Here is a 14,033-nt window from a genome sequence, read left to right as displayed (position 1 = left end):
TCAAACACACAGTTGGCTTTTTCAACTAGTTTAGAGCCAATAAAAACAACCAACATTTTCAGCTGGTCAAACAAGCCAACTAAAAAAGCCAACATTCAATTGCCAAACACCCCCATAATTTATCCTTACCATTTTCGTAATAGTTATACAACTATAGGTTGTTATATCTCCCTTGAATTTAGAGTTAATGTTTCATTTGCGTTGTAGACTATTTATATTTCACTTTTAATTTGTATCTTATTCTTACACAGTTATACTTCCTCCGTTTCAATTCACTTGCAATATTTGTTTTTTCACGCAGTCTGATTTAATGCACGAATTAAATCCTTAATATCTCTTATTATATCTAATAAAAAATTATAAAAATTTGATGTTAATAATCTTTGCAATGAGACGAAAACAAGATCTCACTTGACTATGATTTAACCTATATATAAATTAAAAATTGATCACAAGTTTAGAGTGATGAATGAATAGTGTCATTATTCTAGTATTGCAACTAATTTGAAACGTAAGAAGTATTAAAGTAAATATAATCAAGTGAAATCTTACTTTATTCCGTTATTAATATCAATTTTTTATAAATTTTAATTATATACAACTAAAATTAATTATGTTATTGATATTAATAAATTTTAATTATGTAAAACTAAAAATATTATAAATTGAGTTATTACATGTTAAAACAAATAAGGCATAAAGTCTTAAATCGAAGAGAGTATCAAAGAGACAGAGCCTGTAATTGTTTTTTTTTTAAGAAAAAAAAAAAACGCAATTCCCAAGGTGGTTAGCATTAGCAAAAGGACTAATAAAGTCAGAAGAGTTGTGAGTTAGGCTCTTGAGAGAGAGATCCAAGAGACAGAAGGAACATACTCTTAATTACCACATTTACAATACAAAATACTCCTTCCAAATTAAGACTAGTATTCTAAATTCTAATATTAATATATTTTGCTCTGCTCTGCTCTGCTGTTGCATGTGAAATTCCAGAAAAACATACCCTTCTTCGAACACTCTGCCTCCTCTCTTTTCCAATTCCCTGCAAAAATCCATCATCATTCCAAAATTAACTTAATTTTGTGTATTTCCAAGAAATTCTTTTCGTCCTTCCCACTTTCCTTATCTTTCTTTTCTCTTTCTAACAACACCCATTTCTATAAATGTAATACTTCCCTTTCACAAACCTGCAAATCACCCTACTTTTTTAGCTAACAATTTTGTATAAGGAACCCATTTTTGTTACATTTGTAGAGCGGTGGAGATTTGAGTTTTTTTTTTTTCATTCCAAAAGAAAGTATTAGTTTATTGTGATAAGTTCTTAGATTCGATTCTCGTAATACCCTAAAATCAAAATCAAAATAAAATAAAAAATGTCTGCAAAACTTATATATTCATTGTCAGATGATGAGATTCAAAAGCAGAAGCAGAAGCTTAAGAAGCAGATGGGATGTATGAATGGATTGCTTCAGTTTTTTGATCCTCATCATTTCATCAATAATCGAACAATTCTAAGCAGCACCTCAATTCACACTGCAATTTCTTCAGGTATCCATTTCTTACCTTCAATCTTCAATTTTCCAAATTCTAAGTCGCCACATTCTAACCAGTGTCGACCTAATTTTTATGCAAAATAAACTATTCTCTTTCAAAACAAAATTCAAATCATAAACAATCAAATAATTCAAATGGTGAAAATATTGATGTATTATTAGTTTAATTTTATACTTTCTCTACTTCAACGGTCTCATTTATTCACAAAATTCAATTTAATATATTACATTTAAACATTGAAATATCAGATAATAACAAAACATTAATTTTTTTTAATTAAAATTCATGACATTAAAATTTATACAAAAAATCAATCTCATTATCCTCGTTTAATAACAATAACCAAACGAATATCAAAATGATACAAGTATAAGATTAAAAATTTTCCATCATGATTAATTATGTTATAATAAAAAATTTGATCATCCACTCATATTAAATCTAACTATTAATTAACTCCATTATAGATATCAGAAACTCAAGTATTATTACGTTTGTAGTATAAGACTAAACTACATTTACTTTTTATGAGTTGGAGAATTATTTAATTGTGATTATTTTTAAAATAAACTCAAATTTACTTTATGCACTCTATCCAATGCACTTATTCAATCCTTAATATTTCTGATTGTTCATTATTAAAAATTATGAAAAGTTGATGTAAATAATGCTTGCATTAAGACGAATCAAACAAGACCTCACTTAATTACGTTTTAACTTTTACGGCCAATTTGGTTAGTGGTATAATGAAAATAATTTATTATGTAAAATTTCATCAAAAGTCCATATCATTTCCAATAGTAATAAAACTTTCATCACAACAAATTTTTTTTACAAATTTTCATTACTGCCTAATACCAAATTTTTCCAAATGCATTGAAATAAAGTTTATGGAGAAAATGAAATGATTAGAATTGGACACGCATGGCAATCAAGGTAGTCAAAAGATTTTTGTTAACTAAAATTATACTAGTTTTTCATTCTCATTACTATCCTTTATTACTACCTACTAAATGGACCGATAAATTAATAATAAAATACAAATTAATAGTAAAAGATGAATAGTGTCTGAAAAAAGCAAATGAATTTTAAGGTGTATATAGTTTGTATTTTCAGTGAATAATAAAAGTTGAATATATTATTATCAAATTTTCATATATAAATTATAATTTGTGAAAGGTTGGACTTTTGATACAATTTTCTAACCATGTGCGGGTCGGGTAAGCAATTTGAACATACAAGCAGACTATTGTATTTATTCTACCCTCATAATATCAACAACTGATAAAATATTACCTCTATATAATTAATTAAAATTAAGTGGTCAAAGTATAAGTCTAGATTTTTTGTCAACAACTATTTTTTATTTATTGCAAGTCTTTTTAATTATTAATTATTAATTATAATCGCAATATTTATTTTAATTTCAAGTTTTCATTTTTCAAAATATAGAAAATTATCAGTTTTGATACTAGTTTTGCTGTTACATCAATCAATTGATTATAGTTAATTTGTTAATTGGTTAAAGATCAAACCTTAGTATCCCAACAACAACACCAAGATACAAATTTAAAAAGTTTGCTAGGAGGTTAAAATTTTTAATATTTTTTTGTATGATTATTTTAAAATTAATATTATAGATACTCAATTAAATTATTTGTATTTTTCATGTGAAGTTAAAATTTGTTTCTTAAAAAAAATACAAAGATAAAAAAATAAACTAACTTATATTGTATTCAAAACAGATCCGATGACTTAATATTTAACCGACCTTGTCTTAAAAATATATTTGCAATTATGTGAAAACCAATATAGACACAAAATTCAATTTTAAATTGATACGAAAAATTTAACCTAAAATCAACCCGATATCCCAAACGAGCAATTAATTAATTTGATCCTTGAAATTCCTTAGGTGGAGCCATGTATGATATGATTATGATTTATGATAATGAGAGTGGCATGTTGTATTTAGGCAAATTGTAGTATTTTCCCTGATGTTTGGATAAGGATTGATAAGTGGCAGAAAGTTGATGAATGTTTGACAGTGTAGCACATGACTTGTTCCTCAGCACAGGAGTCTTTAATTTTTCGTAATTTTCCTGAAAAGATGGCATGTGAATATGTGTTGCTTCTTAATGAGACATAGGTGGTTGTCAATTCTCATTTATCTTACTCTCTTTTTCAACCAACTCATTAAGATTACTACTAATTGCAAATTGCATATTGCGGTTAATGTGTAAAAGTATATAGTCAAGTGAGATATTATTTGAATCGTTTAATCAAATTTTCATAATATTTTTTTTATAATTTTTGGATGTGTATAATTTAAGATATAAATGATCTAAATAACACACTAAATTGCGTAAAAAGTCAAATATAGCAAGTATAGTGAAATGGAGAAAGTACCTATTACCTACAATCAACACCATTTACCTCTATTCTCTAGTCCTGAAGAGACTCTTAAAGAGAGCCTTAAGTTTAGGCTAATTGTTAATATGCACTATGATAACAAGACTAAATCTACAAAAAACTATCTGGAAAGACTGTGATGGCGAAACCAAACACTTACTGGCTGACCCATTTTTAATTTGGTGGTTTTTAGTTGTTTTCCGTAGTTGCTGTTGTGATCAATTTTGATCTAAATGTGATCAATTATAAACTTAAAGTAATCAATTTTAATTTTAGTATATAGCCGTAATTGGATCCATTATAACCAATCAATTTTGACTTTGAAATTGATAAGGCCACTTTAAAGATATCAATTTGAATTTAAGTATGTAACCGATCAATTATGACGTTTTTAAATTTATCTTTTTATTGGGTAATTTTTTTTAGCAGTTTTTTAAATTTTTATCTAAATTATAATTACTCTCATTTTCTAGTATATATTCTCACAATTTTAATGTCTCTATCTGTCATTTTATGAATATACTTGAACATTATCTTAGTGTCATTAGATTATACTCCTTTTAGAATACCAAGAAAACATTATCATTTTTTTTTTATAATGACCAAAAAAATTTAAGGGGCATACCCTTTTATTTAAGCCTACACATCCCCAATGAGTACTACAGAGGAATCAATAGATATGGGATGAGAGTTCTGAAGTACAAATATGATGTGAAACACTACACCTTTGTCCTACTCAGGTTGATGTAAATTCGCTATAAAATTTAACGTGGAAGAGGAAAATGTAGCAATCTAACCGAAACAATTCTATTTAAGAGATTTGCTACTTCTATAATACGTGAATTGCAACCGCATTTATCGACACAGAAGTGATAGACCAAAAACGACATGACTTCTTTGATTCGAAACTTGCTTTATTTAGGTTTTGCCTGGGTTGAGAGAAGTCGTTCAACGTGTTATATTACTGAGTCGTTTTATATGTTGTACTTGAACAGATGAAAACAAGAAACAAGGAAAAACAATCAATAATGCTAGCAAGAGATTAAAGGTGAGACATCTTTTCTAAGTAATATGATCCGCGTTAGATTATTCCAATCAAATGTTTCAAATGATATATAAAATTGTTCCTCGATCTGATAATAAGTATTACGAGATGATATATAAAATTGTTTGTTTGCAGGAAAAACATCGGAATGTCATAAAAGAGAGGCAAGTGAACCCTATAGAATCATCCCGACACTCCTTTTCGTGTTCCGACTCTACAACTATATCGTCATCAGACTATGAATCTGCAACAAAGCCTGAGCAGTCCCCATCCACGGAGACCATTTCCTGCGAACGACAATATTCAGATTCCCGAGCAAGCAAGCCACATTCCTCACCTCGCCGACCAAGTTCACCAGCAAAAATAAGCCACCACCACAAGAAACACGACAAAGAGACATTCTCCAACAGTCCATCGCCAAAAAAATCCGCACAAAGAGGTGTGGCAACATATGATGCCAAGCATTTGGAATTCCGTGGACTTTCCAATACATCCAGACCGGATAGTCCGCGACTCGCGGCGCTTAATGACTCATTCCCGTCGATTAGTTCGAACCATAGTGCACCTGCGGTAACTCCAAGGAACAAGGATATTGCTCGATTCTCTTATGACGGCAGGGAAGCAAGGGACTGCAACATTTCTACCTTGAAACTTAGAGACCTCCCGAGGCTATCCTTGGATAGTAAGCAGCGAAACATGAAAGCGCCTGTTCAAGACTTAAATGAGCCAGCAAGTTGCAGGACACCGTCTAATATAGTGGCGAAGTTGATGGGGCTTGAAGTACTGCCGGATTATAAATCACCCAACAGGCGTCAGACGGAGCATGATGACTCGAGCATTATCCGAAATTCAAATTCATTCTCGAGATCATCACGGAACATTGATGCAAGCAAGGTTGAAGATGATTTACATACCCCGAGAAGTAATTGCAAGGAATCTAGAATGCCACGGTTAAACAAAGCCAAGGCAGGGCAAACAGATTCCACATACGACGAAGCTCATTCGGAATCTATACACCATCCTCCAACTGTCTATGGTGCAATGGAGAAAAGGTTGGCTGATCTCGATTTCAAAAGATCTGGAAAGGATCTTAGAGCTTTAAAACAGATTCTCGAATCAATGCATAGGGAGAAGCGCACGCTGGAGGTTCGACAGGAACATTGCACGTCTCATATGAAAAACATCGGCTCCTATCAAATTAGCCAAAAACCGGGCTCGAAGCAAGCTACTCCACCAACAAGTAAAGGGTTCAGGTCTTCTGAGGACGATAATTCAACTACGGAAACAAAGCTGAATAAAACCGCAAAAGAATCAAGAAAACAAGCAACTCAAGTCATACACGATATACCGCTTGCAAGATTGCAGACGATCAGGATTCAGCCTGTAGACGGAAAGAAGGATTCAGCACAGAAGAAAACTGCAAAAAATCACAAAGAAACTCATCACATCTTGAACAAGTATTCGAGAGAAATAACTCCGAGGCCAATAAGAACATCCAAAGCACCTGAAAGTACGACCAGGTCGAATCTGAGAAGCTCAGTTAGGATCACAGACACTGGACGCACACAAATAAACGGAATTACCCCAGCAATAAAATCCAGCTCCAAAGTAAAGAACCGAAAGCAAGCTATCTCGCAAAATCAAAAGCTGTCATGGAATTTATCACCATTGCAAGAACCAGCTGATGACCAATCAAGTGAGTTTAGCAGTGACTCAGCACTTACGAGCCAGCAACACACAGAAGTAAAGGGCGACCAAGTAAGATATACTTCTCGTCTTTTCGTTTGTGTCATTGACTACCATTAAATTCATGATCAAACAGTACTCTAATGTATTCACCTTCACTAACCGTCTTTTGTTATAATAGAAACCGGAAGGAACTCAAGGTAATATAGCATTTGAAGAGCTAGCAATAAATGTAACGGAGCAACCTAGCCCCGTTTCAGTCCTAGATGCAAGTTTCTATGATGATGAATCTCCATCTCCGGTGAAAAAGAAACCAACGGCATTCAGAGGTAAAGATAGCAATCTTTCACTAGTTCATTGCAAGTTAATTATCTATCCTAAAAGATATAGTATTAGTTTTCTCAATCTTAGGGAAGACTTAAGGGGAATCAAACAATCTTAGACAACCATGACAATTATGTGGAAGCAAAACATATGTAAATCCAGTTGAACGTATTCTAGTTTGACTAAACTGTCATGGAACCAACTCAACCAAAGCTTAAGCTGATGGTTCAAGTCCTAAGATATGTTATATACTTTAACAGGCCCCCTCACACAAGAGGTCTTTGGGCTAGAAGTGTGAGTGCAGCTCGGGCTCTCCTCGTACCTAGTGCGACATATTCCACTTGAATTTGAGGATTGGTTGAATTTCGAACCTGTGACCTCTAGTCACGATGGCTATGATACCATGTCAAGGATCCAATTAACTAAAAGCTTAAGCGGATGGTTGAAGCCCCATGATATGTTAAATACTCTAACATAAACGACCAGCACCCAAGTTCTCTAGCTACTATTCTGTCCATGATTTTATAAGTGTATCATTTGGATTGGAGGTAAGGGAAGGTGTGAAAGGGACAGAAGGGAAATGAGGGTATGTTTTCCTTCAAAATCTTTCCCTGGCTGGAAGGATTTGGTTTATAAAAATGTCGACAATAGAAGCTAAGTGGAAGAAGCTTACAATAAAGGAGAAAAGAAATACGCAACCTTTTGTTTAGGATGGAAATAAACAGTTTACATTTTAACACAAAATGGTATTTCAATATATATCCAAACATTGTTGAAGAAAACTCTTTGAAGGAAAAAACATAAGTGAATGTTATCTGAATTTTATGCAGATTTTGAGAGTAATGCAATATATACTGAAGCAGAAATTAAAAACGCCGAGCCAACTTCCCCTGATAGCATAAAACCAGATTTCAGTTGTTTGACTGATTATCAGAAACGAGAGGACATCAAAGAGCCGGCTCCTAATAACCGAGACTTGAATCTAGATAAGTCATACGTTTCTGAAATACTCTTCGCCTCAGGATTCCTACATAACCGTGATCACATAGAAGATCATCTTGTCCACCAATCACAGGAAGTAATCAACCCAAAACTGTTCTATGTGCTCGAACAAACCAAAGGAAGCAGATTTGAATCCGATAAGAGATCCTACAATGAAGACCGAAAAACAAGAACCAATGACCGATGTAGAAGAAGGCTCCTGTTTGATGTAGTGAACGAAATTATATCTCAAAAGCTCGCTCAAACGAAGTCGAGGCTTTTAACGACTGGCCCACAGCTACTGCAACAAATTCATAAAGAAATAGATCAGCTCCAACCTATTAGCTTGCCTCAAAGCTTAGATGATGAGGATGACTTTCTGACAACCATCATAGACAAAGATCTAACATATGGATCACCAAATTGGATCAACTTCAACATTGAGATACCGGGTTTAGTACTGGATATCGAACGATTGATATTTAAAGACTTGATCGTGGAGCTTGTTCATGACGAGGCTGCAGAAGCACAAGTTCTGAAACACAGCAAGCAGTATTACTGACTCAACTGTATGATTTCTCTTATTTGCCTTTACTACTTGATTTTCTTTTTACATGAAGTGTAATTAACTTGGTTGTAACACGAAATTTTAGTGCGCTCGGGTATTTCGGTACAGCATCTTGTAAAGCATTAAAGTATTTCTTTCTATGACTCCCATATGTGTTGATGTATCTTTCCAAAGAGTAAGCTATAAAAGGAGCCAAAAGATACTTGTAACCAGTTTCAAACGCGGAAAGTTACTTGGTGTCGATGCATGTAAATTCTCTAACACGCTGTAATTTTATCCGCCCTTCGAGTGTCATTAAACAGAGAGGACTGGTGTTAAGGTTGGCAATTGGCCCTCAAGGCGAATCAACTAGGATGTCCTCTCTACTAGTAGATTTCGGTGACTTATATTGGTTAAGAGGTCTTGGGTAAGAGCCATGATTTTGTAGGCCTTTAAATCAGCATGACTTCCAACTCAAAATCAAACATAGACTCACAATTAAGCATAAACATGGAGGGCATTGCATTTACACAACATCATCATTATTCCAATGTGTACTGCTTAAGGCAAGGTCTAGAGAGGGTGGGAAAGAAGGCAGACCAACACCCTCATCACGAGGAGGTCTTCTAGGACGCTTCGGTTCACCCAATAGTCATGGTCATGAAATCAAGTGCACAACAAGACATCATGCAAGATTGGTCATGGAAGGGTATTCAAAGAGTTTAGACACACCTCTGGGGCTAGTCGTCCCTCCTCTGTGAACCAAGTTTCTAGGCCCAAGAGCATAGAGTTCTAACCACTTTATAGGTCACATGAAAGCCAAAATCACATAAATTAACCTTAATCGTTCCCTTAGTAGGCTAATGGGCCATTTGGCCCAAAATCTAAAATATCAACCACTTACACATGATTAGAAAATTTGAACAAAATAAACTTATTTAAATCTCAAAATAAGATTCAGGAAATTTTAATTCTCAAGTGTCTCCATACCAAAGCTGAGGTCAGGTATTTGTTCATTATTACTAAAAGCGAACAAACAAACTGGTCAAAAAAGTCAAAATTCTCTATTCGTTGTTATTAACTGCGAACACAAGGAAGACAATGTCATAACGTTCGAAGGGAAAAAAAGTAGAACCAATCCTAGTTCTGTTATCAACAGCGAACAAACATGTAATTTTTTTGTCCTTTCAAACGTTATGAAATTGTCTTTTTTTTTGTTCGCCGTTACTAACAGCGAACAAAGTCCTGGTAAATTTTTTTCTCTTGTTCGTTGTTAGTAACAACGAACAAAGCATGACCTTAGGCTCAAACACAGAGATGTTTATTTTGGAAATTAATTTTTCGAACATTATTTTGAAATTTTTTTTAAATAATGTTTATTTTATCCAATTGTTCGCATAATTACAAGAAGAACATCAAGAATAATTAAGGAGGATATGATTAGAGTAAGCATCATTAACAACTAGTTAAGAAAGTACTTCGGCTAATCAAACATGATTAAGACATGGTTTAAAAATCTAACTAAAGTAAGAAGTAAGAACATGAAATACTATAAGATTTGATGTCAAATAAAGTCATACAAGATAAGAACCAAGAGACTAATAAAGAATTTCACAAACAATGGTAAATGAACTACAAATAAAAAAATACTCAAAATGTTTTTGAAATTTGATTGTTGCTCCAAATTAGAAGGCTGGAACAAACCTTAAAAACTCCCTAAATAACATTTAAAATACAACTTTAGTTGAAGAAGTAAATGAAATCCAATGTTTAGAGAAATTAAGGATATAGAGAAGAAGGCTTTCAGCACATGATTGGATAACATTAAAAAAATCAGCCGGTCTCCTGAGACGGTTTCTCAGGCCTGGTTTATTAAAGTTTAATGTCTACTTATTGTATGTTTAATGTCTACTTATTGTATGTTTAATGCCTACTTACATCATTCTTAATGCCCACTTATCTATCCTTAAGCCCACTTATAGTATCTTAATGACTACTTATAATATTCTTAATACCTACTTACAGTATTCTTAAATACTTACTTACAGTATCCTTAATACCTACTTACATCATTTTTAAATGCCTACTTACCGTATTCTTAATGCCTACTTACAATATCTTTAATGCTCACCGAGTAACCGTGCAGTATTTATAATATCTTAAATGTCTACTTATGTTATTCCTAATGCCCGCCGAGTAGCTTACTCTACATTTTTCTTTATGGAATTACCCAATTAAAAATGGTCTCTCAAAGAAACCTTTTCCTTTATGGACTGACTTAACTAAAGATGGTCTCTCAAAGAGACCGTGTCTGATATGAATTTGCTAAAAAATAAGAAATTCTTATGCTATGTAGCACCTTAGGAGTTCAAGTGATTTCTCCCATTCAAATGGGTCAATGTTAACATTCTAAAAAGGTCCATGTAAAATTAAAAGGAATGAAAAGTGTTGGATAGTGAAATGAGTCATAAATTATACTTTGCATAGATTCATCGTGGCATCACAATGCACTCACTTTCCTCTCTCGATTCATTCTGTGTAAAAAAGCTCTACTTTACCAAAGTCCAAAATCCAATATCGGAATATATTAGCTGGTTAAAATGGATAATTTTTTATTCAAATTCCAATATAACTGCTATCTATATAGCTAAATCTTTAAAAATATTCTCTTAAAATAGCATATTTCATTAAACAACAAATAATATAATTTTCCGCAAATACATGTTAAGATACAATAAACAAAAAAAAAAATATGAGGCAACTTTTTTTTATCATATCATAATAAGTATGTTGGAAGATTTTTGACATTATAATTTTCTTTTATTATAACAATATTTCCATCTTTTCATAAGAATAGGAGTAATAGGCATGTAATAGTATTAATAAAATGGAAAAAGTGTCAAAAAGTATCTAATAAAAAAAAATTTAAAAAAAGTACCTAATAAAAAAAAAATTTCCAAAAAGTACCTAATAAAAAATTTTCTTTTCAAAAGAGTACTAAGTAACGGGTGGGGTTAAGTTTTCCATTATCATTTGCTTTTTCCCTTTGAAAAAACTGACTCAATTCTATTTCCTTATTCAAAATATTTTCTCTCTCCTATAATTCCCCATCTTCTTCCTCACTCACTGTTTCGAAGACCACCATTACAGACGTCCCATCTTCTTTGCCCAAGCAACCATTTGTTTGCAATTTTAAAGTTCTTCTTCCTTCACTATTTCCTAACTCATCTTCATTCACCTTCCTCTGCGAAAATCTTCAAGTAAGTAACTTTGCCCTAATTTTTTTTTATTCGAAAATTTGGCATAATTTTGTTGAATTTTACACTTTTGCTTTAATTCTTCTTGTTAAATTTTATACTTTTGCTTTAATTCTTCTTGTTGGATTTGTGATTGGATTTTGATTTTTTTTTCAATTAGTTTGTTTTAGGCTATGTGACCTCATCAAACCTATTAAGCTTAGGATTTACTTTTGGGGTTTTTTGTGACAAAACGTAATACTACTGTGTATGATTTGAAGGGTTATAGAATTAAGACATTAAAAGAGGAAGTTTGTTACTTTGAAATTGCACATTTGATTAAAAATGATTGTGGTTTGGATGATGTGGGAAGGATTTGGTATAAAAAAGGTACACTTTATTTGATGGGAGAAGTGAAATTAAAGATGATAAAGATATCCCTTCCTTTTTAGAATCTCCTGAATTGATGGATGGTACCACTAGGGATGGTCATGGGGCGGGTCTGGCCAGACCCGGACCCGGACCCCATTATTTTTTTTGGATCCAGACCCGGATCCGGACCCTAAGGGTCCAAAATTTTCAGACCCAGATCCGGACCCTACGGATCTGACGGGTCTAGGGTCCTTAATGGGTCTTATACAAAGCCTCTTTAATTTGTCAAAATTGAACCTTTTTCGACTCTTTTTGTATTTTTGTAAGCAACTTATTATCGTATTACAAACACTTGTTCGAGTCCATGAAATTCAAATACAAAATAATTAATATAACAATAAATCTAAATTTTTATTCAAATCAAATCAAATGAAGAAAACAATACTACACCAAACTAAATTAATATAAGAGAAAAATAGAGATGAATAAGAGATTAAGAGGGCATACAGTGATACAGACAGTCACAGACTTGTTGACATTAATTATCAATCAACCTTATTTTATATATTACAATTGATGTATAAGAAAAATTATATATATAATAAAACAAAAATATACACTTAATCTATTAAATTCATCAATCCAATTAAAAAATAAATTAATAAAACGGTGAGTTCAATACTAATACCAGTAATAATCACCACTTTCTCTTAGAACTTAAAATGGCAGCACTCAATTCTACATCCTACAATACTCTGAATCCTTTCCTGCAAAAATCTAATACTTCAAAACAACACCCAAAATACATTCAAAATGTTCTTATTCCGCCATCTATGTCTCTTAATGTGACTCTAATTAAGACTTCAAACAGAAAAACATGGAAAAAGAAAGCTGGTTTGGTGATGTTGTTAATGGCGATGGCTGGAATTACCCAGTACCCAAATTAAGGAAAAATTAAACAAAACCAAAGAAATAGAGTACCTGGAGTCTCGATTGAATTGGAGAAGACGGCTGACGATGGCGATGGTGATGTCGCAGAGGCGGAGGACTAGAGGACGAGGTTAGAGGAGAAGAGAAGCTAGAAAGAAAAATTAGGATTTTCGAGGCTGCTTGCCTGCTTTACTGGATTTGAGAATGAGAATGCGCCACGCCCACGCCATTCGTAAATCATAATATCAGAAATTTAAAATATAAAATTTAAAAGTTTAGGGTCCGGGTCGGGGTCTTCACCTTAGGACCGGACCCGGACCCGGACCCGTCAGAAATTTTTTGGATCCAGACCCGAATCCGGATCCGATGGGTCTCAAAAATTAAGACCCAGACCCTTATAAAAGGGGTGGATCCGGGGCGGGTCCAACAGGGTCCTGGACCCATGACCATCCCTAGGTACCACTTGTATATTGTACATGAAGGGGATAATATGGGGAAAAATTCAAAGACCACTTGTATATATGATGTTGTGTTTGTATTGGATAACTATGTTGTGTTTTTGGTACTCTTCTGAAAAGAAAAATTTTATTAGGTACTTTTTAAAGATGCGAAAAAAAGATAACGGAAAACTTAACCCCAGCCGTTACTTGATACTCTTTTGGAAAGGAAATTTTTTGTTAGGTAATTTTTGGAAATTTTTTTTTATTAGGTACTTTTTTGAAAAAACAATTTATTAGATACTTTTTGACATTTCTTCCTAATAAAATTGACATTATTATTACTAAATTAGGCAAATAGATATTAATGTATAAAATACAAGGATTTGGCTGTATATAAATAAATGGATAAATTATTTTAAAAAGTACATTGGCACATACAATAAGCATAAATGAATTTAGGAGGAAAATAATTAAATATTGTCATGTGACACACTGATTTCTGATTTAGT

General features: G+C 32.7%; 1 protein-coding gene and 1 long non-coding RNA gene across 3 annotated transcripts; one reads left to right on the top strand and one right to left on the bottom strand.

Annotated features, from left to right (window-relative positions):
* The first annotated feature begins 703 nt into the window (after nucleotides 1-703).
* On the top strand, nucleotides 704-10,794 carry LOC130804699 (protein LONGIFOLIA 1-like). The gene is made up of 5 exons (XM_057669245.1): nucleotides 704-1,545; nucleotides 4,959-5,011; nucleotides 5,144-6,766; nucleotides 6,876-7,023; nucleotides 7,849-10,794. Exons 1-5 carry the CDS (start codon nucleotides 1,371-1,373, stop codon nucleotides 8,559-8,561), a joined length of 2,712 nt encoding a protein of 903 aa, XP_057525228.1. The 5' UTR covers nucleotides 704-1,370; the 3' UTR covers nucleotides 8,562-10,794.
* On the bottom strand, nucleotides 5,022-13,304 carry LOC130804700 (uncharacterized). Of its 2 annotated transcripts, XR_009040050.1 has the most exons (3): nucleotides 13,136-13,304; nucleotides 6,513-8,534; nucleotides 5,022-6,425 (listed from the first exon to the last, which is right to left on the bottom strand). It is a non-coding gene; the product is annotated as an uncharacterized LOC130804700 (long non-coding RNA). The 2 variants fall into 2 exon arrangements; XR_009040049.1 differs by having other exon boundaries at nucleotides 5,022-8,534.
* Between the last annotated feature and the right edge of the window lie 729 nt (nucleotides 13,305-14,033).

Source organism: Amaranthus tricolor, chromosome 17 (genome assembly GCF_026212465.1).
Source record: "Amaranthus tricolor cultivar Red isolate AtriRed21 chromosome 17, ASM2621246v1, whole genome shotgun sequence".
NCBI classification, from domain to species: domain Eukaryota; kingdom Viridiplantae; phylum Streptophyta; class Magnoliopsida; order Caryophyllales; family Amaranthaceae; genus Amaranthus; species Amaranthus tricolor.
This window is presented reverse-complemented; position numbering and strand designations above follow the sequence as displayed.

Bases quoted from the DNA above. Each gene is read 5' to 3' on its own strand.
- LOC130804699 (XM_057669245.1), top strand. From the start codon at position 1,371: ATGTCTGCAAAACTTATATATTCATTGTCAGATGATGAGATTCAAAAG. The intron at 6,767-6,875 runs GTAAGATATACT...TTGTTATAATAG, and splicing joins CAGAAGTAAAGGGCGACCAA to AAACCGGAAGGAACTCAAGG. The intron at 7,024-7,848 runs GTAAAGATAGCA...AATTTTATGCAG, and splicing joins GAAACCAACGGCATTCAGAG to ATTTTGAGAGTAATGCAATA.